The sequence below is a fragment of the Scardinius erythrophthalmus genome, assembly GCF_964197995.2.
Source record: "Scardinius erythrophthalmus genome assembly, chromosome: 5".
NCBI lineage: Eukaryota > Metazoa > Chordata > Actinopteri > Cypriniformes > Leuciscidae > Scardinius > Scardinius erythrophthalmus.
Window position 1 is genome coordinate 55,112,161 of NC_138225.1, and position 27,520 is coordinate 55,139,680.

Sequence of the window (27,520 nt, forward strand, 5' to 3'; positions counted from 1 at the left end):
CATGTTCAAATGTCAAAAATCACAAAAATTTCAGATATCATTTTTGATATCTGAAAATGTATTTCTGATATCAATATTATTTCAGATATCTAAAATGGCTTTCTTACTAGTAACAATCACATTCATGATATCAGAAATTAACATTGTCAATGGTGAAAATTCAATTGTTGATATCAAGAATAGACATTTCAACTAGTGACAGTTTAATTCTTGATATCAAAAATAAAGGTTTTTACTAGTAAGAATTGTATTTCTGATATGTGAAACTGGAATTTCAACTATAGTAAGAAATCTAATTCCTGATATCAATAACTATCATTTTAACTAGTGATAATTGAATTGTTGATATCAAGAATTAGTATCCTGGAAATGAATAAAAGTTAAAACAGCTTGCCATATTTGCCTTCTATTTACCATTAATCTTTTTGGATAACCATCAGTTATTAACGAGATAACGTCCCTATTTGAATTCACCCGAAAAACAGTGGAGTTTATTATTATATTAGAAAGGGAGCAGAAAAAGTGGAAGTGACACGTGATGGTGACCCACACTCGGAGTTAGTCTTCTGCATTTAACCCCTCCACGTTAACACACACACACACACACACACACACACACACACACACACACACACACCCAGAGCAAATCTAACGGAACACCGCAGTGAGATGGATCGAGTGAACGTTAAGTATTGTGAGTTGTTTAACCAATAATATCACTTAAACATATTCTATTCTATAAATAATTTGAAACAAATTTCCGTGACTCTTCCAAAACTTTATAGGATTATTTAGTTTTCCAAAACTTTTCCAGGCCTGGAAATTGCTATTTTAACATTCCATGAGTTTTCCAGGTCCCTGAATGCAGTTCTCTTAAACGACGTGAATAAAAGCTTCTCTCAGACCCAGAAGAAGAAGAGCTCCGCATCTGGTCATCGAGGCTTCGGTGTGACAGCACAGCAAAAACTAGAGTGAAAGTTCAAAAATGTGGATTAGAAAAAGGCAGAAAACAAAGAAACCTCAAGAGGAATCCTCCAGGAACAGCAGACACCAGATAAGATACAAATAAATACTTTTAATAACACAGGGGTTTTGCATTGCATAGGCTATCTTACTTTACTTACCTCTGTAAAATCAGCGGTCCTGCGGTCCAGAGCTCAGTGAATACTGGAATGAACATTACAAACACATTTGCTCAGATAGATCTACACATCAGCTTTATAACCCTCCCATCACCACAGCTGGTGCCGTACACACAGTCAGAACACCTTGAGAAAGTAAAACAATTTCCAGTGCTTTTACAGTCATTTATTCAGATGAATATTGGCACTGTGATATGGTCGCCGCAGTGTTCGTGCCCAGGAGACGTGCTGTGTGCAATCTTCTGTTACAGCACTGCATCAAACACACCACACAGGAGAACTGGAGTGCGGGCCAGAACCAGGACGAGCCGTGAGTATTATAGGATCATTTTCAGTGACACTTTACAAAAGAAGTGATCTGTAAACATAATTAGATCCTAAATCAGATGAACAAGTCACATAAAACCCCACATGTGTTAATGGCCACAATCTTATTCAAATGTGGTTAGGAACGAGCACAGTCTCTGAACTCTGAACAGTGCACTGTAAAACCCGTGAATGAGCGCGTGTTCTTCCTGATTGAATGTTTTGCAGTGCAGAGGATCAAGGAAAATAATGTCATGCTCTCTCCAGCTTCATAATCTATGTCACAATATCTACACCGAAAGACAGTTGCAGATTATATATCAAAAGTATCTAAAAATTATGCAGACATAAGTTATCCCAGGTAAACACTACAGTTTCATGTTTAATTTCATAAATGTATACTTATTAATAATACTAATAATAATATAAAAATAGTTTACATTTAATCAATTTATTCATAGAAATATATGTGTGTGTATATGTGTATATGTGTGCGTATATATATATATATATATATATATATATATATATATATATATATATATATATATATATATATATATATGTGCATATTTACACATATACACACACACTATACTATACACACGATGCTTTTGGTATCGTTGTTGCCCTAATTATTTGTAGCCTATGATATGGTGAGTGAAGTTACACGATCTTATTTTTTAAATTACTTCCTTTTAACGTCACACTAAACGCCACTCAGAATTAAAAATTGTAATTAAAATTAAAACAGAAAAAAGAGTAGCTTGCCTAGATGAAAACCCGCTAGAATCGACGTCATCATGACTTGACGCCACTAACCAATGAGAAGAGATGTGGGCGGAACGAGACGTGCAGCCCCGCCCCGATCTGCAGGCTGCAGCCAGGTGCCCTGTCGAGGAGCGCGGCGTGCGTGTGACGTCACGAGCGGAGCTCGCGTGCGCGAATATGGCGGTTCCTGCGACGACGAGCGACTTCAAGAAAAGTGCTGAAAGTTATGAAATAAAAGGAAGACATGGCGAGAACCAACACTAAAAAACTGCGGAAGAGTGCAGGGAATGTTCGGTGAGGAAACGAGCCCGACAGGAGAGGCATAAAGACTGCGCGGAGAGCGTTTATATTCGCCTCAGGATCTCGAGAGAGAGAGAGAACTGCACGCGGAAGTGACGAGAGACTCAACTACAACTCCAACAAACTCCAACTATACACTACAAGTCAGAGTTACACGAACCGAGGGTTTAATCGGGACAACACCGCGTGTGAGAGTTCCTGTGAGAGTACAGACTCTATTGTACACCTAACGTTACATGTGTTTAATTAGCTGAAATCTCGTCGTCGATGTGCTTGTTTACAGCTGCTGCAAACGTAATTAAATAGTTATTACTACATGTAGTAACATGAACGACACTACTAATCAGTCTTGACAATCACTATCGAAGATCTGCTATTTAAAAGTTATTGTTGGACATTTCTTCAAGTGAATAACGATGATAATTGACTGTACTTTCATGCACATCAGCATATCTGAGCGAGTTATTGACACGTCTGATGAGCCAGTGGCCTGGAGATATTCATATTAGCGTGACGTCACTATGATTGACAGCTCATCAGCACACCCCTTCTGTTGATCATGTGGAGGTTTCAGTGACGTCATCACCGTGAAGACTGATGTTACGTCCTCCTCTGACACGTGAGAATGACATTATTATTATTGTTGATGTACATTATTATTACATTATTAATACAATATTATTATGAGTGCATAGTGTACAGTGCGTCGTTTGGGACACAGCTCATGTCTACTCTTATGCAGTTTGAGTGTTTAAACCTGTGATCTGTGGTTAGACCCGCACAGGCTTCTGGATCTGGCTGTGGATGCGTGACCGGCGCTGGACTCTGACTCGTCGGGACCGGGATCCGGTGTGTGTGTGTGTGTGTGTCGGGCCCTTATGGGGCAGCAGCCGGGGAAGCCCGTCGGGGACCAGCGGAGACCGAGTCTGCCGGCGCTGCCCTTCATCAAGGCCTCGGGGAAGCGGGAGGCGGCGCGGCCCGGAGCGCAGAACTGCAATGTGTTCACCGTTCACGGTCAGTCCAGGCTCATGCATTTGTGTTCAGGTCACATGACATTGTTGTGAGGTCACATGAGCGTGTTGTGAGGTCACATGAGCGTGTTGTGAGTCCACCTTCATATGTTTGCAGTGATGCATGTGTTCAGGTCACATGATCGTATTGTGAGGTCACATGAGCGTTGTGGTTTCACATGAGCGTGTTGTGAGGTCACATGAGCATGTTGTGAGGTCACATGAGCGTGTTGTGAGGTCACATGAGCATGTTGTGAGGTCACATGAGCGTGTTGTGAGGTCACATGAGCGTGTTGTGAGGTCACATGACCGTATTGTGGTCAGATGAGTGTTGTGAGGTCACATGACAGTGTTGTGAAGTCACATGAGCGTGTTGTGAGGTCACATGATCATGTTGTGAGGTCACATGACAGTGTTGTGAGGTCACATGAGAATTGTGAGGTCACATGATCGTGTTGTGAGGTCACATGATTGTGTTATGAGGTCACATGAGCATTGTGAGGTCACATGATCGTGTTGTGAGCAGGCGCGGATTTATGGGTGGGCCTGGGTGGGCACGTGCCCACCCAGATTGACCGGTGGCCCACCCAATCAGATTAATAAAAACAATTTAAATTTTTAATTTTAATAATAATAATAATGAATTAATAAATAATTTCATTTTAATAGTTTCCTGAGGACATTTATGTACAGTAGCTACGAAAAATAGCTATAAAAGAAAAATATTATATCACGTGTCAGTACAGTGATGCCATAACGCAACACCGCTCTCCGGGCGCACACTGACTTAACGTTGTGATAGTCTACATGCGAGTCGCGTGAGTGACAGACAGATGACCTTCAGGTTTAAAGCAGCCGGGCCCAAGAGGGCTGACTGACATGAGTACAAGGTATAGGCCTAATTAAATTCACTACCGAAGTACCGATCTGCTATAGTTGACATATTTAGCAGGCGTGCATACTGCATAGGCTTTTTGCCAGGGTCGATATTGTCCCCACCACTTTTTAAAACATCTCGCGGCACATTCATTTCATTCGTTTTTTAAATAAGAGGCGATCTAGCGCTGAAATGTGTTTTTTTTAATCAAGTGATCAAAGTGCTCGTTGCCACTGCGATCAGTGGCGCGGATACAGTGTTTTCTCGTGTGGCTCGCGCATACGCCGCACCATCTTCACTCGGACGCACGCTTCAATCTTTGTGGATACTCCATTAATTCGGGTGAAATCACAAACATAATACACACAAACGTGTCCCTGCTTGATATACAACCACTGATGAACATAATCGGTTTTGATGAGAAAAAAAAAAACTCTACGAGAAAAAAAAAAAACTCTACGAGAGCGGATTAGAACTCATAACCTTTGATACGGTGGGCGAAAGCTCTACCACTGGACCAATAAGGAATATGTTTCGCGAACGTTTTCGGCATTCATAACATATATTACGCTATACGTCTCATTAAACGACAAATTAAACCCCATGTAGCCTACTATTTAAATCGATTGCTGGACATCGTAATGTTATTGTACATATACCTGATTTAGCAAAGTTACGCCACTGGGCGTGTATATAAGCTTAAAAAACCGAGGCCCCTCCGTATATTCACCAGGCCCACCTATTAATGAAGTTCTGTATCCGCCACTGGTTGTGAGGTCACATGATTGTGTTGTGAGGTCACATGACCATGTTGTGAGTCCACCTTCATATGTTTGCAGTGATGCATGTGTTCAGGTCACATGATCGTGTTGTGAGGTCACATGACCGTATTGTGGTCACATGATCGTGTTGTGAGGTCACATGACATTGTTGTGAGGTCACATGAGCGTGTTGTGAGGTCACATGAGCGTGTTGTGAGGTCACATGACCGTATTGTGGTCACATGAGTGTTGTGAGGTCACATGACAGTGTTGTGAGGTCACATGAGCATTGTGAGGTCACATGATCGTGTTGTGAGGTCACATGATTGTGTTGTGAGGTCACATGACCATGTTGTGAGTCCACCTTCATATGTTTGCAGTGATGCATGTGTTCAGGTCACATGATCGTGTTGTGAGGTCACATGACCGTATTGTGGTCACATGAGCGCTGTGAGGTCACATGATAGTGTTGTGAGGTCACATGCAGGGCTCCAGACTAACTTGTTTTATTAGGAGCGCTGGAGCCCTTGACTTAAAATTTTAGGAGCGCAAGCAGAAACTCTAGGGCAGGGGTGGGCAAACTACGGCCCGCGGGCCACATGCGGCCCGTTAGGCTGTTTAATCCGGCCCGCCGAGTATTTAAAAAAATTGTCTTAAGATCGCATTAATTTTGCCTTTTTTCTTGCAATACTTTGTGTTATATATATATATTGCGTTGCATATATTTGACAATCGGAATATCAGATATTTCATGCCATAGCTAACAAATGTAAAAAAGGAAAAATGACATAAAAGCAGATCATCATTCATTCAGCGCTGTTGTGGCTGCGGTGTGTGTGCCACGTAACAAGCAATGACGCGTCACCATGGAAACCAAACAGACAGCGCCTTAAGCGCATAGACTTGTTGCACGTTAAAGGGACACTCCACCCATTTGCATTAAGCTTTGCATTGTTAGAAACCCAGTCATACTATTGAATGGTCATGCAACATTTTTTCATTTTCCCCCGAGACGAAAGAAATCTGTATTTACCTCTTTACACTTCCTCCTACAATGACGCAAAAATCGTCATTTTGCGTCATTGTAGGAGGAAGTGTAAGAGGGGGGGATTTCTGTTGAGACTACAAGCACTAGATCCACCCTTTCAAACCCGCCCATAGGGGGTTGGACCTAATGCGCTAACAGACCTATCACAGATCAGTGCGAGTGCGTTTGATTTCAACGGCAGAAACCTGCAGAAAACAGGGACGAAGAAAGCGGAGTAGTAGGGGTTACCATACTCTATTTCCCGGACATGTCCGGCCGTCGAGATCGACAAAAATGTCCGGGATTCAGCTTTTGCTTTCTGCGGTCACCATCCATTGTTTACATGCTCACCTTTTGTTTCAATCTAACTGAATTCACCCCGATTGGTGAATCTGAATGTAATGTTTACATGAATGCTAAACAAGTGATCGGTTGATGTGCGTTTTACCATTGCTAAGAAAATACCTGCTCCTCCGTGCGAGATACGAGAACAGTGCCTCACAGGTATCGGTCGTCAGTAATCACGCCACCGGCCTCGTGCCGTTCTCCCGCGGCCCTCAGCCTCGTCCTGCTCGCCACAGTAAACATGATGAATGGCGACTGTAGAACGCAAAAGCCGAATCCCGGACATTTTGGGCAAACTCGTCACGGAGACTCACTCGTAGCCTAGCCTTGCCTTGATGTTTTTGTTCTCAACTGCGCTGTCTTACCGGTAGGCGTGGCTTGGGAGTGGCCTTGTAGGGCAGCGAAGCAAGTGCATTCTGGGAGTTGTTGTCTTTCATCCACATAAGCCAAAAATACATTTTCTGGCTTTTCTCAGTCTAGAAAGCTCCAAATTCAAAAATAATTTCACATTTCTTCTACATAAATGACCCACTTTCAATACACTGTCATGTCTCCACGGGTGAAATGACCCTTTAATGTTTTTTCCTTTTTTGGAAACTCAATGAGAAAAAAAATGTTTGGTAACCGCTTGCACACCTTAGTTTTTCCTTTGATTTGTCTGCTATTTAGTTTCTTTGCTCCTCTGGATTTGTGGATGTATCCTGCCCGATTCCGTTTACCGACCTTTATCGTCCGGCTTTCGACTACGCTCCCCTGTCTGCCATGTGCAGAACACGTTTTTTTTTTTCATTAAATGTTCTGATCTCCCTTTGCCTTTTATGTTTTATTTTATTATTCTTAAAATAAATTTGTATATTCGTTTATTTCCACAAATGTATGACTTTTGGAAGTGCAATTGCCATTCAGTTTTAATAAAGTTGAATTAACGTAACCTGTAATTTTTACTCTTCTAAGTGTACACTTGCAGATGTTTTGTTTCTAATTTACTGTTAGGCCATTAAATAATAATAAGGATAAACAATATTTAAAAAGTATAGGCTATAATTATCTAACATTTTTAAAAATTAACATCAAAACATAACATGCTAAATGGGGGATATCTAGTATAAAAAAAATGTATTGTCAGAATGTCGTCTCTCAGTTGTTGAATTTCGCACAGACATTGCCACAACATTGTCTGTTTGCTCAGCCCGATCTTATGAAAGTGCGAATACCACGAATTGTATTGTAGTGCATAATATGTTTTCGCGTGCATATGATATGCACTTTATGGCGTGTAATAGGCACGCACTCCACACCCCTAATCCTAACCAAGGGGTTTACAGTGTGTAGCATGCACGCAAAAAAAAACAAAAAAAAACAAAACATTTTTGGCATATAAATGGCACGAGAAATAAAATGTGTGGTATAGATACGCACTTTCATGAGATCGTGCTTCATAATCTGCTACTGGGCCGGCCCTCTGTCAAATTTTTAAAACCCAGTGTGGCCCTTGAGCCAAAAAGTTTGCCCACCCCTGCTCTAGGGCCACACCTTACATCAGCTTGCAATGCAATTACTCACATTTTCCCCCAAAATAACTTAGCAAATACTTTGATGATAAATAGACTTAACGCACAGAAATTACATTTTAAGTTCACAGGCTCAGACTAGCATCAGCGGCACTGAGGTCTACAGAGAGTGTGTGGTAGCACTGTGGGGTGACAGAGCACTGAGCTTAATTTGAGGTGTAGATAAAGTTAACTTTAATTATTATCATTCATAATGTCTTAATATTAATTCAAAAGCAAAATGAGTGGCAAAATAGATATTAGGGAGTGAGAATAGGCAATAGGCAATAAGTGTCCTCTGCAGCCACCTACTGTTCACAGTGGTAATTTAATCTTTTTTTTTTTTTTTTTTTTTTTTTTTTTAATAATTGTGAGTTCTTGAAACTTTTAGTTTTATAAATAGGGACAATCTTTAAAGGATGAACAAAAAATGTTTTGGTCAACACTAGGCCTGTCACGATAACAAACTTTGCTGGATGATAAATTGTCCAAGAAATTATTGCGATAAACGATAATATTGTCGTTCTGAGACCATTTTCATCTAATATAATGATAATGGCATAATAATGCAGGTACACCTCTTCAAAGATCTATAAACTTTTATTTCTAAAGAATATTAAACATTGAAAACGGAAAACATTTTAAATATCCACAAAAAATGAACAAAACAACCAAAAACAATAAAAGCAATGGACTCTCAGTGTCTGTTAACAAAAAAATTCACTTGAATAAATACCAAAAACAATAAATGGATGTAAACAAAATTGCACTTCAAAAAATATTAAACATTAGGCTCAGACATAAATAGTGATACATTCCATAACAGGCAAAACTGCCAGTTAGGACCTTTGTAAACAAATAAAAAAAGCCTCAACAGGCCATATCACACCATTTTGCACTGTCCTGTTACTTTGTCGACTAAACACCCGAGTGATTGTGTAATTTACTGTCGGGAAGACGGAGACGCGCTTTATTGCGTGTGTGTGCTACGCACTGAAAATACTTGGTTAGGATTAGGGGTCAAGTCAAGTCAAGTCAAGTCAAGTCAAGTCAAGTCAAGTCAAGTCAAGTCAAGTTTATTTATATAGCGCTTTTCACAATACAGATTGTATCAAAGCAGCTTCACAGTATTAAATCAAATAGTACATCAGTGTTTGTTTCTAGTGTAAAACGTCCACGTTTGGTAATGCTGATCAATAGTATTGTTGACTGATTAATTAAATTAAGGATCCCCAACTGTGCAAGCCAAAGGCAACAGTGGCCAGGAACCGAAAAACTCCATCAGGTGACCTAATGGAGAAAAAAAAACCTTGGGAGAACCCGGGCTCAGTCGGGGGCCAGTTCTCCTCTGGCGTTTATGAACTAGAGGTCGGATTTAACTGTAGGATTAAAAATATTATATAAATGCCTGGCTGAAGAGATGCACCTTTAATCTAAAAGATTAAAGACACGTGAGGAGTGCGTGCGTATTACACGCCATAAAGTGCGTATCATATGCACGCAAAAACTATTTTTGTCGTATAAATGGCACGAGAAATAACATTCGTGGTATAAATAGGCATTTTCATGAGATTCATGAGAAACGCTGTCGCGTTTGGCTTTGAAACCAATTCCATCTTTTTCTTTTTTTTTTTCCTCCAACTCACAACTAGCGTCTTCTCTCTCTCCCGGCAGTCGCGCCGGCGCTTTTCCATACAAAGACCATGTGACTGACAAGAGAGTTCACTCCTCATATACGCGAAGGAACCGAGAGTGGTCATCCAGTCTCTTTGGTAGAGAGAGAGAGACAAGGAAAACAAACAAGCATGCAAATGGAATTATCACGGCCGGAAAAATTATCGAGCTCATTTTTTTTATTGTGCAATTAATTGATTTATTGACTATCGCGACAGGCCTAGTCAACACATTAAAAAAAACATTTAAATATGATATTATAGTTCTGAAGTGCTGGAAAGAGATGTGTAGGCTACTGTTATAGCCACAGTATACCACAGTTACAGTGAGTGTCACTACAGATGGTGATGCTGCTGATCTGTGGACTGAAGCCTTCTGTAACGTGTTCGCTCACGGCACATGTTTCTGCTGGCTTCCTCGTCAGCGCTGCTGGATCTGATGTGGTTTATAACAGAGAACTCTGTGTCGAATCTGAACGTTTCTCCACTGGATCTCGCAGCGATGTTATTAATTCTGTCGCGAACTCAGTGGATTTCTCCACTGGATCTCCTCGATGTGACGGTGTGGCGTGATCGAGGTCGGCCCGCGGCTGGCGAGAGGAGCTCTGCGCTGTCTATTACTGGGTCGAACTATTGAACGGTCCGTGAAGCAGAAATGAGTAGCGCAGTTTTTTCCCGCTTTCATTTTGTTTTGATTTATTAACATGTCAGGGCGTACTCTATGCTTGAGGCTGAGACTGTGTCTAAACTGCGAAGTGCCTGCGCTGTCTGCACACGTGTACCCGCAGTTCAGGGGTCGCGACTGCAACACTCGCGTTCATGGAGTTCGTCTGCTTACAGCTCCTCAGCCAGCTGACCTCTCTCAGCCAGTCTTCCTGAAAATGGTTCGGGCCTTCATCACCTCACAAACCTCTGACTCTGACTCATCATCCGGCTGTGTCCGTGACACTGATCTTTGTCTCCGTCTCCTTCCCACGGACGTTTACGAGCGCTCGGTTATCTCTAGGACCCCCCCCCCCCCTCCGCACATTAGCCAGTTACAGTGGCCATTCCCTATTCTTCTCACACTCATCATTGGCCTGCCACACATTGACACGCCCCTTCCACGTTTAACGTGTATAAAAAAAAAAAAAAGGGGAGGGCAAATTTACTGGTCGCACACTTTCAAATTTTGTCCGCAAAATCAGTCTGGAGCCCTGACATGAGCGTGTTGTGAGGTCACATGAGTGTTGTGAGGTCACATGACTGTGTTGTGAGGTCAAATTACCATGTTGTGAGTCCACCTTCACATGTTTGCAGTAGGCTTGTTCGACTTCATGCAGCTCTGCGCAGACCGATCGGCGGCTGACTTGAAGCAGTGCATGCCGGTTAGAAATTTTGTCCGACTTGATGCGGCGCCGACGCCACGTGACTGTGACGTATGCCATCAAAGTACCGCGAGAGCGATTCAAGAGTAGCCGGAGAACTCAGCCAGCGCAGCTTCTCAAGAGCGGCTGCAGGAGGGCTGATGACGACACAGCTGTTCCACGATTGGCCGGATTCAACGCATGACAACGATCACATGTGTTTCGTGTTTATTCGAACACCTTTAGTTCCTCTAAAGCTCACAAATCAGTTTATTATAACAGTAAACACTCTTTTCATGTGTTGTCATGTTATATTGTGTCATGTTTATCAAATTAAAACTGATTAAAAAATGTAGACTCCACTTCATTGATAGTAGCTTATGTTGAACTTTATTCTTGTTTAAACAGACGCTGTATGAAGCAGTAGGCTACATAAAATATTGAATGAAAATGTCTCTGATACATCTGTGCATTATTAGGCAAATATTGCATTTATTTCACTTCAGCTGTGGTAAAGTATGCAAACACCACGTGAGCGGTCACTACGGGAACCAGAAAGTGTCCGACTTCACGTCTCCGTTTGCAGCTCCTCCCGCCTGCACGCGGCTACTCTCGCCGATCGGGTGCATCCAGCCGCAGCCGATGTCGAACACACCTAGTGTTGCATGTGTTCAGGTCACATGACCATGTTGTGAGGTCACATGAGCGTGTTGTGAGGTCACATGAGCGTGTTGTGAGGTCACATGAGTGTTGTGAGGTCACATGACCGTGTTGTGAGGTCACATGACCGTGTTCTGAGTCCACCTTCACATGTTTGCAGTGTTGCATGTATTCAGGTCACATGACCATGTTGTGAGGTCACATGACTGTTGTGAGGTCACAAGCGTTGTGAGGTCACATGAGCGTTGTGAGGTCACATGTGTTGTGAGGTCACATGATCGTGTTGTGAGGTCACATGAGCGTGTTGTGAGGTCACATGAGTGTTGTGAGGTCACATGACCGTGTTGTGAGGTCACATGACCGTGTTCTGAGTCCACCTTCACATGTTTGCAGTGTTGCATGTATTCAGGTCACATGACCATGTTGTGAGGTCACATGACTGTTGTGAGGTCACAAGCGTTGTGAGGTCACATGAGCGTTGTGAGGTCACATGTGTTGTGAGGTCACATGATCGTGTTGTGAGGTCACATGACCATTGTGAGGTCACATGACCATTGTGAGGTCACATGATTGTGTTGTGAGTCCACCTTCGTATGTTTGCAGTGATGCAGGTGTTCAGGTCACATGAGCGTTTTGAGATCACATGAGCGTGTTGTGAGGTCACATGACCGTGTTGTGAGTCCACCTTCATATGTTTGCAGTGATGCATCTGTTCAAGTGTTCACGTTCTCTCGAATAAACCTTCCCTTTCAATCCGATCGAAATCTCATTCAGATCCTGCTCAATCGGATCAATTAAGGCGTTTACACTCTCTCTCACACACACACACTATCACACACACACACACACACACACACACACACACACACACACACACACACACACACACACACACACACACACACACACACACACACACACACACACACAAACTCACTCACACACAAACTCACACAAACTTACCCCATTACTAAGGGAATATGGTTGCATGTAAACGTAGCCTGTGTGAGAGTGTGTGTGAGAGTGTGTGTGTGTGTGTGTGAGTGTTCAGGCATGTGGAGACCTGTCTGCTTCTCTCTCCTGTTGTCCTCTTCTCTGAGGCGGATGGATATGTTCTCAGGATGAGTGTGTGTGGGATTATCAGAGGAGTGATCAGACCTGGGGTCAGGAATAACTGGTGTTATGATCGTTCATCTCTCATATCAGTGTGTTTGTTGTTCTCCGGCAGATATTATTGATTATTTATTTTATCGCAGCATTTGTTGGTCGGTTCAGTGCGAACTCACCAAACTCTCTCTGGATTGTTACTTCAGCTTTAACTGTTCCTGTCCGAGACACACAATGGGCTGCATAAAGTAGTGCTTACGAGAGTGTGTGTGTGTGTGTGTGTGTGTGTCTGACTGTGTGCGATACTTAAGGGAAATACCGATTAATCGTCTGATTGTGATTGTCCAATCTGATCACAATTATTTGAGAGAACTGCAATAATTTAAAATTTCAATCACATTCTGCCATTTAAATGTTTTCCTTCAAATGAAATAAAGGCTTGTGTATTATATTATATTATACTATATTAGCTATATTATAAATAATTATGTTATATATTATCAATTTTCTCAACATTAAAGTGAATGAATGAGGCATTTATATAGCGCTTGTACACCCAAAGCGCTTTACAATCTCTAAATAAATAAATATATAATAAATATACTATCACAATCTTTTAGTCTGTAAATATGTGAACAAAACTTCACTAAACGGTCATTAGTAGCTTTTGCCATCCAATAATCGCAATAATCTTTGTGCTTAGATACTTCTGATATGAAACAAAGTCATAGTTTCAAAGTCTTTAATGCTTTAACTCCAGAGAGGAGCGTTCTGACACACATACGCTATATAGATTCATTAGATTTTTACTTCACCTGTTCTTTAATATTTAATGTATGTTTGAATATATCCAACAAAACAAGTGTTTATTACTGCCACTATTTAAATTTTTATATTTTAAGTTCAACTTGGGCTGCCCTCGCTGTACCTGTTTGTATCTTATAATCCAACAGTGAACAAAACAATAGCCACAAAATGGCCGCCGCTGCGTTTGTGTGAAACGAGAGAGAGCGAGTCCACGATACTGGATGGCATAATTAAATAACTGTACACAAAATATTGATTTGACTGAGTTTTAATATTTTATTAGCTCACCAAACGCAAAACTTCCACGATTCCACAACGGTTCTAGCGAGTGTGTAGCGCTGCTGACCTCAGTGACCCGGATGAGCCTGTGCTTCTGTTCTCCGCGGCTGTTATCTGGGAATAATATACTGAAGGATGGAGCGATTGACCAATCAGAATCCAGCATTCCACAGAGCCGTGTAATAATGCTCAGTTATCAATAGGGCCGTGACGGCGGTAATGGACCAACTACCGGCGGTGGTGCAGTGGTTGGGGTTGTTTTGAAATATAAAAGCAAAACAAAGAAACAACACACTAAAGCCTGTAAAGTATTGAAATAAATATCAGTAAATACTGGTAACTTAAATAATATAATAAAGTTAAATCTATTTAAAAAAAAAAACAAAAAAAACCCTTGCGTTTAATATTTCCACACAGAGACGCGTGATATACGCTCTGCGCTTCGAGAGGGATGTGGGACACGAGCAGAACAGAGACCATCGATCTCTTTTCTGATAGCTTCATGTTTTCTACATGTTGTAAAAGGTCTGAAGAGCGAATTTAATCTTCCACAAGGGCGAGACGTTTAGGCTGTGTTTGATATTGCGCTGCCAGAGAAAGCCAAACTAAAATCACCCGCGCGTGTGAAACGCGCTTTACAAATAAACTTGACGCGCCTTACCATGTCTAATAACAAGCACAAACTGTGTTAAAAGGAATTTCACGTACAAGTACAAATGTAGGCTATCTGTCCTACAGCGTTTTTTCTACTTTACCACAGTAAAGAATACGAAAATAATAGGCCTAATTAAAAGCGAACAAAGGAAGAAACGTTTATAATCCCCTTAAAATGGGTGAGACGCGAGTGACGATTTGGGGAAAGAAACGAGATTCCATGCAGGGATGAGTCACGATTTGTGAATATTCGATTAGTTGATTTAATTGTAGAATATCTAAAAGGGTTGTGCGATTATTCTCTAAAATAAAATCTCCGTGTTCTGGTGCTGATGCAGCGGTGGTGACGCGTTCATGTAACCGGAGGGTGATGCTGCCAGTAACGCACATAACAGCTGTCACAAAGAACCGGCAAAAGTAATGATTATGAATGTGTAAAATATAGCAAGGAGGCATTTTAATTGTTTATTTTAAACTAGTGTTTTCTGTGTCAGTGTCGGCTGCAAAGATGAAGTTGGCTATGCTGAGTCGTCATCTTCGCAGTGAACGCGCCTCTAGAGAGAGATGCACACTTCATACAGAGTACATGAGAAGAGAGTAGGCTAGTCGGTTTATTTCCGTTTTGAATTGTTAAGTTTTAAAGTAAACAATTCAAGCGTTAGTTATATGTAATAACTAACGGAATATTGTTAAATTCGCTGATAAGCGGGTGACCAGATCGCAAACCAGAATTCAAAGCTTAAATTTATAGGCTCACGCACAACTCTCTCATTCGTCATGAATCCAAAACGTTTCCATGGCTGCGATGTAACATTTAATTGCTAACCAATTATTTCTTTTGTAAATAAAGCTTTGTGCTTCACTCGTGTCACAATATTCATGTAAAACAGTATTCACATACTGTCTACGGTAAACTCCGGCAGTTTACCGGCACAGCCCTGGTCATCAACTGCGCCAAACACCAGATAACAACAGAGCTCATTTACATAGATATTTCATAGCATAATGTGGATATTAATTCTGTAGTCTGACCTGCAGCTGGAGGACTAAACCAGCACTCATGCAAACGACTGGAGTCTGAACTGGTTCAGCTGGGTGTCGGACAGAAGACTAACTGACGTGTGTGTGTGTGTGTGTGTGTGTGTGTGTGTGTGTGTCCCAGCACACCTGGATCATGTTTCCATTCCTGGGCTCATGATGAAACCCTCTGTTTAACGAAACGCTTCGCAGTGAAATAAACGCGTCTCATGCGAGGCACTCGAGACGCCACCCCTGGTTGAGCTGGGAAGGAGTGTGTGTTTAATGACCGCGAGAGATGGTGTGCGTCAGCTAACGGAGAGTGGATTATATAAATGATCTGTATGAGCTCATCTCTGAGAAATGTGCTTCATGTTTCTACATCTGTCACCTCCCCCTCTCTCCAAACCTGCCTCTGCAACCCTGGCTCTGGTCTGAGCCGATGAGAAACCCTTCTTAACATTCAATTAACGCAGGACTCTTGAACAGCAGATCGGAAGAAACACAGAGAGCACCCTAGCAACCGCGTACATCACCCTAGCAACCACATAAACCACTCCGAAAACCTAATGCCTAAGCAACTGCAATGCAAGTTTTGCAAGGTTTTGAACATCTTTTTGAACAATTTTTTTTGCAGGAATTTTACATTTACATTTATTCATTTAGCAGACGCTTTTATCCAAAGCGACTTACAAATGAGAACAATAGAAGCAGTGAAACTAACAGTAGGACAACAATATGCAAGTGCTATGACCCTTCCCAGTTTAATCTAACGTAATGTTTAAAAAAAAAAAAAGTCTCTTATAATCTTATAAGAAAATAGACTTTTCTTACTTCTTCCTGTTTAAGACAAAAGCTAAAAGAGTTTACCTTGAATTAAATGCAAGATAAATACAAATAATTATGCTTTTAATTAAACTTTTAATTATAAACCAGCCTAGGACTCTTATTTTGAAATGTCTATGCTTTACTATTGCTGGTTTTTCATTCAAAAAGATGAGGAAGATAAAACATGCACTCCTGCAATCACTTACATCACATTATAAATAAACACCAACAGTAGATCATGAGCAGTCTCTTGGCGTAAATGTGCGATAAATGAACTGCTCTGAAACCGAGAGTCTGCGAGTCTGTTATTTATTTAATTATATCGTAGACTTTTGAAGTTTAATAATCACGTTTGGGTGTATCGTGTTTTTCCATCCCCAAAGACATTTGTTGCACCATTTCAGATATGACCTTAAATTTTTATGTGACGATAGTCCCTTTCACACAGCAATCGCGGTAAATTACCGTAAAATTGCCCGAATGACTTTACCGGTAAATTAAAAAATGTGGTGTTCACACAAGCAACAGCTCTGGCTCTTTACCGGGAACAGACCACTCACACATCAGAAATACCGGTGAACTCTGTTATGATGTCATTAACCGGAAGTGTATGCCTTGTTCCTGAAAGGATAACTCTTGCCAAAATGCAACCTAGGGTCTTTTTGTTAATCTACCCGAGGCAAACTCTCGTTTAAAAGCATAATTAGAATGGAAACGCCACTTTTAAGTTTGACCGTATTTTCGTTTTAGGTTCAATGTCTTGTGAATGGGGCACTTTTATGAGAGCATCTTAATAGACATATTGAATGGCTCCTCCCCCTTTTTAAGTAGCCAATAGCGATTAGTTAACCCCACAGACTGACGGCACATGGAAGCGAATCCGAGCGCTGATGATACGCTGGAGTCAATAGCAGAGATGTGAATGAATTCTAGCCGTTTCCTTCTTCACCAGCGGACAGTTGGAGAGCGGAATAAAACACGAGCGTTTGAGCAGCCGAACACACACTCCTACACGTTCCTCCGTGACGCGTCAGCGCTCGCTTCGGCCAGGTGGTGTTTACAGCACAGGGGGCGGAGCTTCAGATTCTAGAGAGCATTTGATTGGACAGAAGATGTGATGAGACGTGGTGATGTCATAAAAATCCCTGATCCATTTTAGCGGAAGTGAGAGACTGTATGTTTGAACGCTTAGATCTCTAAATTGTTTTGTAACACACCAGATCATTCATAACCTTAAGGCGAACATATTCATGCTATAAGCTAAGAAACTTACATTTTGATTTCAGGAGGGCTTTAAAATTTGGCTCTTTTATCCATTTACTCGAAGAAATGATCAACAGATTAATCACTTATGCAAATAAACGTTAGTTGCAGCCCTGAAACAAATTGTGCGTAAGACCGACAATAAAATGTTTGGCTTTATGCAGGTTAATAATTAGATAGGTTAGGGTTAGGGTTAGGGTTACCTAGTTCTAGGGCTGTCACTTTACGTTCGAAAGTCGATTGCACAATCGCTCGGACCAACACAAGTTTCGAAAACGAAAATAGGGAATTTTGAAAAGAATCTCTCGTAGCGCGTCCAGCTCGTCACGATACGCGCGTCACACAGCGACTGCAGCTCTGACACACACACACACACACACACACCAGCAGATTATACTTCTGCATAATGTGTCTCTTTTTACTACAAAAATGTGAATTCTGCCGGTATTCAGACAGTCTCATGCACACAGAGACAGATTCGGTCTACAGTCGCCTACGTAGGAGAAATCTGTTTGACATGTCTAACCGTAAGCACAGCCATGCTGAAGCCGGCAGTGATGCTGTTCACTGATGTTATGGCAGTCCGCTCTGCTTATTGTTTTTGGAGAATGTTGCACTCCTGTTTGTCATTGTGCACGAAACTTCACGCCAATGAATCATCAGGAATATTGTGCGCATCTCAAGCGCCCTCTTTACGCTCGTCCTAATGCCTGTTAGTTGTCCGTGGATTTGCCCATATTTGGCGTTTAAAATGGAAACGTCTTTAGACATGGAAAATCGATTCAATGAACACACGTCTCAAAAATCAAACAGGATTTTTTCACAAAAGCGGTAGCCCTACCTAGTCCTGTCATGAAACTGCAGATACAGACTGATCTACAGCGAGCAAGCGGAAACCCTCCTGAACACTCCCATGCCAGAAATCATGAGGATAGTAAGATCATACAAGATACTTTGTAAAGTTCCTACCGTAAATATAAATCATGTATTTCTGTGAGTGAGTGCAGTCGCCAACACAAATGCACAACTTTAAAGGAGATTTTCTCAATGTTTCGATTTGTTTGCACCCTCAGATTCCAGATGTTCAGTAGTTGTATCTCGGACAAATATTGTCCTGTCCTAAATGAAAAACTTATTTATTCATCTTTCAGATGATGTAATTTCAAAACTGGACCCATGTGACTGGTTTTGTGGTCCAGGGTCACATATCTGTCACTGATATCCAGACGGGCTCTCTGGTGTAGATGACTGTTGACCCCGTGCCTCTGCTTTAAGCCTGAACACACTCTGTGTAGGACGGGCCCGTGAAGCGGAAAGACAAAGGCAGATTCCAGTTACACTCTCTCACTGCAGATAGTGCTGCAGGCTTCAGTCGGGGGGCGGAGCCAGTGATGTCATCGGCAGTGATGTCATCGGCCCCGATCCTGAAAGGGCCTCTTTGTTGGCAGGGATCAGTTCTTGCTTTTCCTCTGGATCGTCTCTCAAGACGACACACACCATGAAAAAGACAACACTATCGTCAAAGTGCTTGATTTAACTCCTACACAGTTGTGGTGGTTGTGGGAAATATATCCGTGTGGATGGCTAGTTCCTCACCGGACAGAGAAAACGAGAAGAACGGGAAGAGCGGGGGAAAAAATGGAGCCTCTCACTTTGGAAACTCGCTAGAAGAACGCTGTGAAGTGGGTTTAAGATGAAGAAGAACCGTGTTTGACTCTATCTCCACGTTGTACATGACTTAAGCTACTTATACACAACTTTTTCATGTTTTTGGCTACTTTCTTTTGAACTTTCCTTTGGATAAAAGCGAAACTAACTGGATTATATCTTTCGATTTGGACGTGTTTGGGAAGCAAATGAAAATGTTGGAAATTTGTCTAAAATTGGTGGGCTGTAAATCCAAGAAAGGTCTTTCTTCGTCCTCCAGCTGTTACTTTGAAGGTAAGCGACTGTGAGGGCGAACGTGTGTGTGTGTGTGTGTGTGTGTGTGTGTGTGTGTGTGTGTGTGTGTGTGTGTGTGTGTGTGTGAGAATCTCAGTTACAGAGCGGCCGAGGCCGAGCTCGGGCTTCGGATGGACATGCGGATGGATCTGTGTCGATGGACTGGTGAAAGTCCCAGGCCTCGGTTCTCCTTCTGTGTGTTTGGAAAGTGGAGGAGGGGAAGCGCGAGAGCAAAGCCAGACACACTGGCTCGAGGAAAAGAAAGAGAGGAAAAAACGAGGGAGGAGAAAACACTGGGAAATCTGATTCCTGTCTGGATTGAGCCGTGCAGTTTGGTGTGTGTGTGTGGAGAGAGAGTTTTGGATGCATCTTTGAGCTCATTTACTGAATGATCTTATTGAGTGTGTGTGTGTGTGTGTGTGTGTCAACTCTCAGGCTGATTTAACAATAATGAGCCGTTTGTGAGATTACTGAACGCCAGTAACTGTTGGAAAACATCTTTTAACCTGTTAACCCTATACAGATCTGAACTTAAATAGTTGTAATTCAGGAATGCTTTGAAATACTGATCTAACGTTGGTCTCTTTTGATAGAAAACACCGAAGAAGAGTGTAGAACAGTTATAGAAGTTTACTGTAGAGCTTATGAACTGAACTAAACATTGATTTAATACAGCGCTTTTCACAACACAGAGAGTTTAGAGCAGCTTTACAGAGATAACAGGAGAATAATGCAACAGAGTTTGTGTCCAGAAGAAAAGAGCGTCACAGTCCAGCTTAAGGAAGATCAGTGATGGCTCATTTCTGTTGTAAAAAGTTATTAAATTAGTTCATTTATATATATATCCGCTCTGGAGAAAACCGTGATGTCATCGTCCAGCTCAGTTTACATTTAGTCATTTAGCAGATGCTTTTGTCCAAAGCGACTTACAAATTAGGACTAAATTAAGCGAGTCATCATGAAGAGGCAAGAAGTGCTCAACATACGAAGTTCAGGCATTGTTCAGAGTAGCATAAGCCCGACAAGCGAGGATTTAAAGGAAACAATTTTTTATGAGGTGAAGTGCTCACGGAAGAGATGTTGTATGTTGTATGGGACAGCTGTCTTTTGAAGGTTACCAGAGTCAGCTAATAATGAGAGAATGACAAACTATTACGAAAGTTGCCAGCTCAGTTCTCATATAATGGTGTTATACAAAATAGTTTGGACTCTAAAGTTGCTAGTAAATCAGAGCATTATGTCTAAGCAAGTTTTGTTCCAAATTTGAAGTTGATATCACACAAATGTAGGCTTTAAAGTATGGCTTTGGTGTAACGATGTCCCGTTTCACTGGAAGATTATCGAGTGTTTAAGCTTTCAAATGAAAGGCCTTCCTAATCGGTGATTTACTAAAATATATGAAAGGGAAAAATGGAAATAAAGAGAAGAACCAAGTGTGAGATGGACAATTATCAGGGCAAAAGTTGAAGAATCGTCTGGGTTGATGTAATATATTGATGCTTTATCTCAGAAATATGCAGTTTGATCATAGTGATGGATCTGAGTTTGACGTGAAGCAAAGAATGAGCAGTTCATGGCGACAAATCGTCTGTCCGATCAGTGTGTGATCATCAGTATCTCGAGCAGTTTTCTGAGCTCGTGTTGACTGGGACAGGGCCATTGAAGCGAACCGCAGAAAGCCCATTTAAATACGGTGAAAGACTAGTTACATCATCTGATATACTCCTGTAAGTGCCTTTATCAGAAGTTCTCACTGTTGTCGTGATAGTTTGTCATTCTCTCAGTATTTGCTGACTCTCATGTTGTTCTGTGCAACACAAGGGACGTCTTTATCATGCTGTCAGACTCCGGTTCTGATGTTTCCTTTCTGTTGTTGGAATGTGGAAACTCTCTAGGATTGTGTGAAATGACTGATTAAAGAGATGTGAATAATGTTCAGATGGACTTGTGTGCCCATGTGACACACACAGCTGTGGTGACGACCAGTGATTACTGCTGAAAACATCTGGGTGTGTGTGTGTTGCTATCGGGTGAATCTCCATCAGTTCCACCTCTGAATCAAAACACAAAAATGTATTTGAGAACATCTGAGATGTCAGTGACGCTCCATATTTCTGTGGAAACCGTCATACATTTTATTTTTCAGGATTCTTTGATGAAAGGAAAGTTGAAAAGAACAGCATTTATTTGAAACAGAATCTTTTGTAACATTATAAATGTCTTTACTGTCACTTTTGATCAATTTAATGTGTCCTTGCTGAACAAAAGTATCAACTTCTTTAAAAAATAAATAAAAAAAAAGGTTCTTGCGTATCCCAAACTTTTAAATGATAGTGAATCAAGGTTTTCACAGAAATATGAACTGGTTTCAACACTGATAATAATCATAAATGTTTCTTGAGCATCAAATCCTCATATTAGAGTGATTTCTGAAGGATCATGTGACACTGAAGACTGGAGTAATGATGCTGAGAATTCAGCTTTGATCACAGGAATAAATTACACTTTACTATATATTCACATAGAAAACAGATGATTTACACTGGAATAATATTTCAGTTTTTAAGGTCAAATAAATGCAGCCTTTCAGAAACATTGAAAAATCTTAAATTATTTCAAACTTGCATTGTCACATTAATCTGGTTATGATTGAACATTACTGAACTGTGCTTAAAGGTGCAGTGTGTGATGTTTAGCGCATCTAGTGGTGAGGTTGTGAACTGCACCCAACAGAAGTTACGGTGGCCAACAGGAAGTGATGTCGTCGTCTGAGACAGCAGAGAGTAGCAGTTAAACAACGAGGTTTCTTTACAAAGATAAATTAAGAAATTATGTTTACTTAATTATTCAGTAAAACGGTATGTTATTGTGAATATTATTGTGACTTGTTCATCATTGTGTCAGTGTTTTATTCGCTGGCTTTAGCTGAAGCTTCTTTACACGAAGAACAACAGTGACGAAACGTGTTTGTCCGTTCAGGGCCACCGTAGAAACATGTCGATGTAAGCGGACCCGCAGTGTGTGTAGAGAGAAACGCCTCATTCTAAGCTAATAAAAACCTAATGATTCATTATGTAAGGTCTTTATACACCACTGAAAACACAGTTATGTTTATGATATTGCATTTCTGTCAACAGATCCTCCTGAATATTACACACTGCACCTTTAAGATTTTTTTTGTAAATATTTATTTTACGTTGGTCAGATTGTTCTGTGTTATAGTAATGGGAATTACACTCGCATGTATTGACCTTTGACCTTTGTTGTGTTTGCAGAAGCTCTTCAGCGGCCCGGTTTCGAGCCTCCGGGTCTCTCTGAAGCGGCTCGCTGGAACTCCAAGGAGAATCTGCTGGCGGGACCCGGAGAAAACGACCCCAACCTGTTCGTGGCGCTGTATGACTTCGTAGCGAGCGGCGACAACACTCTCAGCATCACCAAAGGTGCGGAACACACTCGTATTTCATCATCCGAAGCCTGCATCACTCAGACCTGGCCTTTCATGAGGTCAAGACTTCAGAGGTCGATACTAAACCAGTGGAATGTCACCGTTCAACAGTTAATATTGCTCACAAGGCGCGTGTCCGTTACAGATTTGTGCAAAACTTTTGCGATTCATTCTAAATTTTATTAAAGAACGATTGCGAAATGACGGCGTTTCCATTAACCGATGTTATGCGGCTAAACGTCATTTGTTTCCTCTCGCGATCAGTCATTCCAAACATCATGGCGACGGATGTTGGTTTATATGGTTTATCATGTCACCGCACATTATTATTAGTGGAAGGAGTGTGTGTGTTATCCAGCATTAATGGCAAGGAAAGACTCTTAGACTGTGAGCGGCACATATGAGGAGTTCTGGGCAGTGTTGCCAGATTGGACAGTGATTCCCAGCCCAAAAGCTCACCAAAACCCACCCACTACAAAACGCCCAAAATTTTACTGCCAAAATAATGTGATATAATTTCATTACCATGCCATTCAAGGTTGATAAGCACAATTTGTATCTCCTTAAAACAAAATAACGATGATAAAATAAAAAAATAAATACATTTTCCAGGAAAACAGATCATTTAGGAGAATTAGCCAATATGACTAAAATATCCAGGTGGACACTGTCAAAACGGCAATCAAGAAATGAACCGATGACTTTAACCCTGGGAAGTACACATTGCAGAACATAACGCAGAATTTAGCAGTCAAAGCGGATTCATCAATGATTCAAACCTTTTTCCGCGGCTGTCAGGGTCGAGACAGTGCAGTCTGGATGGGGTAAAAGTGCAGATGTCTGGTTAGGCTAGTGTGCACACGACCATGGACAGGAGTCGTCCCGTATTTGATTTCAATTCAAGTCATTCAACTGTGCTCTCCTCTCGTTATAGTCACCATTGATATCTCCCACCACGTGTGAGTTTTTAGAGTTGCTCACTATCTCACTCTTTACTGTAGATACAAGTCACTTTGGCATTAGCGATCTCTTTGAATATACAGCTACAACTTATCGCGCTCAATCGCATCTGCCTGCGGATTGCTGATTGGCTAAAAGTGCGTGCTCGTCGGTGATGTCGACGGGCGAGTGTGTACAGTAATGTCACGATGACTGATTTTATGGACTACATGCACACTTTAGTTTAGTTTTTTAACCAATTAGACTTTAAATGTAGATGTTTGAAAACCGCAAATTTTGTCCACCCGCTTTTTTACCTGCACAATCAAATTCAGAACCGCCCAATCTGGCAACACTGGTTCTGGGTGTTTCTCCCTCAGTTCTGCTTCAAGCTCGTGATCGTGGCATTTAGAATCCAGTATTCCTGTAATTCTTCTGTCTTTTATGAGTTTAATAAAGAGCTCTGTCTCGTCTTCTGTCCAAACACACCGCGTCGTCTACGTCAGCTGACTGTAAATGCACAAAAACTGTTTTCCATTAAAGTTTTGCGAAATATTCCTTGCTCGAATTGCCTGAAAAACACCTCATGCGAGCGTAAAAACTTTTTTGCGAGTTTTTGTGAAATTGACGTGTTTCCATTAAGCGTATTTTCAATTCGCAATTTCAATTTACGCAATTTAAGGGTAATGGAAACGCAGCTACAGACTCCTTTAATTATTAAAGTTTATAATTATTATTACATTAAAAACAACACCTGTGTCAGCAAGATTCATAACCCAATCATGTTCATAACTAGGGTCTAAAATCAATTCCAATTCTGAATCACACACTTGAGGTCAGGAACTGGATACTTGTTGTAAAATTAAAAGGACAAACTTCAGAGATCGAGACAAATATTAGTGAAATATCACTGTTCTCTGAACCACAGAAAGGTTCATTAGTGAACATCAGTTAACATGAACATATAATGAACAATACTTCTTCAGCATTTATTAATCTTAGTTAATATTAATTTCCACATTTACTAATACATTATTAAAATCAAAGGTTGTGTTTGTTAACATTAGTTAATGCAAAGATTAATAAGTACTGTAACAGATGTATTGCTCATTGTTTGTTATTTATTAATGTTAACTAATGAACTGTATTGTAAAGTGTTACTATTAAAGTTTATTATTATTATTACATTAAAACAATGCCATGTATCAGCAAGTATCTCTCACACACTACAGTGTTTTCTGGTTTGTATTTTAGAGACGCCGGTCTTTGTTCGGTCACATGACTGACTGGAAACACACATATTTGCTGCACATTCTTCATCGCTTCTCCTCTTCCTTTATCATGTCAGTTCTTTCCATTCGGCCCGTGAAACCAGCGTCACCTTTTTTTCCATTTACATCTGTTCATTTAGCAGATGCTTTTATCTAATACCTTCAAATTAGGAACATCACAAGCAATTCATCACACAGCCACACTATTCATAGTACACATAAGTATTGTTTTCACGTATTGCAGGGTTCGTACAAAGTGCCTAAAGTGCTTGAATTTGACTTCTTGAAATTAAAGTCCTGGAAAACCATTAAAAACGTCCATAATTATGAAGAGGTACTTGAAGTGCTTTACTTATTAAAATACAATATACAGTCAAACCAAAAATTATTCGGACACCAGATAGTTTTTATATTTTTACTAGTGTGATCAGGACACTATAGTTCATTTATGTGAGTGAGGAGAGCAAAATAAAGTAAACTGTGTCATATTATACCCAAATATTCTTCATACAGAGGCTACCAGTGACATTTATAAAAATGTCGGAGCAAAATCAGACTGAACACAATGAAGCATTGCTTGGTGATTGGTTGAGCTAAACTGGTATTATCTAATTGTGTAGTTAAATTTAACAGCTGACAGATATTCAACATAATTCATGTGTGAGACAGTCTAACAGAAGGACGGACAAAACCAGTCAAATATCAACTGAGTTCTGCTCATATTTCATTACCATTTTCTAAACTATAGTGAATAAACTGATAATGTGAGGAATGTTGAAGCTGTCTGAATAAATGTTGGTTTGACTGTAAATGAAATTCGAAAAAACAAATATAATCTTAATATTTTCAGGCGAAGTTAGCGCTGATAAACCCCCATCATGCCGTTTCTGGATATGAACTACACCAACATTATAATATAAAATATCATTTATTGAACAACAATGGCCATTATAAGCTTTGCATTTAATATATATTCTTAAATATGTGGTAAGGTGTATTTTGGATAGCTTATATCTGTAATTTGAGTAAAAAAATAAAATAAAGATATTGTTTGATAATTGCGATCTCTTATTGTAGTCTTTGGAAAACTAAAAAATAGTGCTTTAAAAGTCCTTAATCGTCCTGGAAATACATTTCACAGTATCTGTGAACCTAGTGTCTGATTAAAACGGTAAATTACACACACGAGTGATTTAAGTCTGTGTATTTACAACATGTTTTTGAAGCGCTGATCATTGTAGCCAATCACAGACACATCCGATGAGCTCGTGAACACAACGGCCAGTCAGAGGCGTTCATGATGCCGCTCAGCGCTCAAATCCTCACATTTTTTAAATTTCAGTATCGACTTGGTACCGAAGTCGATACTTTTGACAGCACTATAATAGACCCTGACATGTGATGTGGTAGAGCCGGCCGAATGCATTGAGTGACTGACTGACTGACTGGGCCTTGTCTTTAACCAGGAGAGAAGCTGAGGGTTCTGGGATACAATCACAATGGCGAGTGGTGCGAGGCGCAGACGAAGAACGGGCAGGGCTGGGTGCCGAGCAACTACATCACGCCGGTGAACAGCCTGGAGAAGCACAGCTGGTACCACGGGCCTGTGTCGCGCAATGCTGCCGAGTACCTGCTCAGCAGCGGCATCAACGGCAGCTTCCTGGTGCGCGAGAGCGAGAGCAGCCCCGGCCAGCGGTCCATATCGCTGCGCTACGAGGGGCGCGTCTACCACTACCGTATCAACACCGCGTCCGACGGCAAGGTGAGTGTGTGTGTGTGTGTGTGTGTGTGTGAGGTCCATATCGCTGCGCTACGAAGGGCGCGTCTACCACTACCGTATCAACATCGCCTCCGACGGCAAGGTGTGAGTCAGTGAGTCGGTCAGTGAGTGAGTGAGTGAGTCAGTCAGTGAGTCAGTGAATCGGTGGGTGAGTCAATGAGTCAGTGAGTGAGTAAGTGAGTGAGTTGGTCAGTGAGTGAGTTAGTGAGTTGGTCAGTGAGTGAGTGAGTGAGTTGGTCAGTGAGTGAGTTGGTCAGTGAGTGAGTGAGTGAGTTGGTCAGTGAGTGAGTGAGTGAGTGAGTGAGTGAGTGAGTTGGTCAGTAAGTGAGTTGGTCAGTGAGTGAGTGAGTGAGTTGGTCAGTGAGTGATTGAGTGAGAGTGAGTGAGTAAGTGAGTCGGTGGGTGAGTCAGTGAGTCGGTG

The 27,520-nt window shown here is 41.1% G+C and overlaps 1 protein-coding gene across 4 annotated transcripts in view; it reads left to right on the plus strand.

Annotated features, from left to right (window-relative positions):
* The first annotated feature begins 1,436 nt into the window (after nucleotides 1–1,436).
* The window catches only part of abl1 (c-abl oncogene 1, non-receptor tyrosine kinase), a 40,251-nt gene continuing 14,167 nt past the window's right edge, over nucleotides 1,437–27,520 (plus strand). The window contains exons 1-5 of one of the 4 annotated variants that reach the window (XM_081365637.1): nucleotides 1,437–1,452; nucleotides 2,968–3,138; nucleotides 3,294–3,533; nucleotides 22,940–23,104; nucleotides 26,786–27,081. In XM_081365637.1, coding sequence (XP_081221763.1) covers nucleotides 3,398–3,533; nucleotides 22,940–23,104; nucleotides 26,786–27,081 — 597 coding nt within the window. In that variant the 5' untranslated portion in view covers nucleotides 1,437–1,452; nucleotides 2,968–3,138; nucleotides 3,294–3,397. Of the gene's footprint in view, nucleotides 1,453–2,365; nucleotides 3,139–3,293; nucleotides 3,534–19,078; nucleotides 19,665–22,939; nucleotides 23,105–26,785; nucleotides 27,082–27,520 lie in introns of those variants that run through there. The other 3 variants (XM_081365636.1, XM_081365638.1, XM_081365639.1) reach the window with 3 other exon arrangements.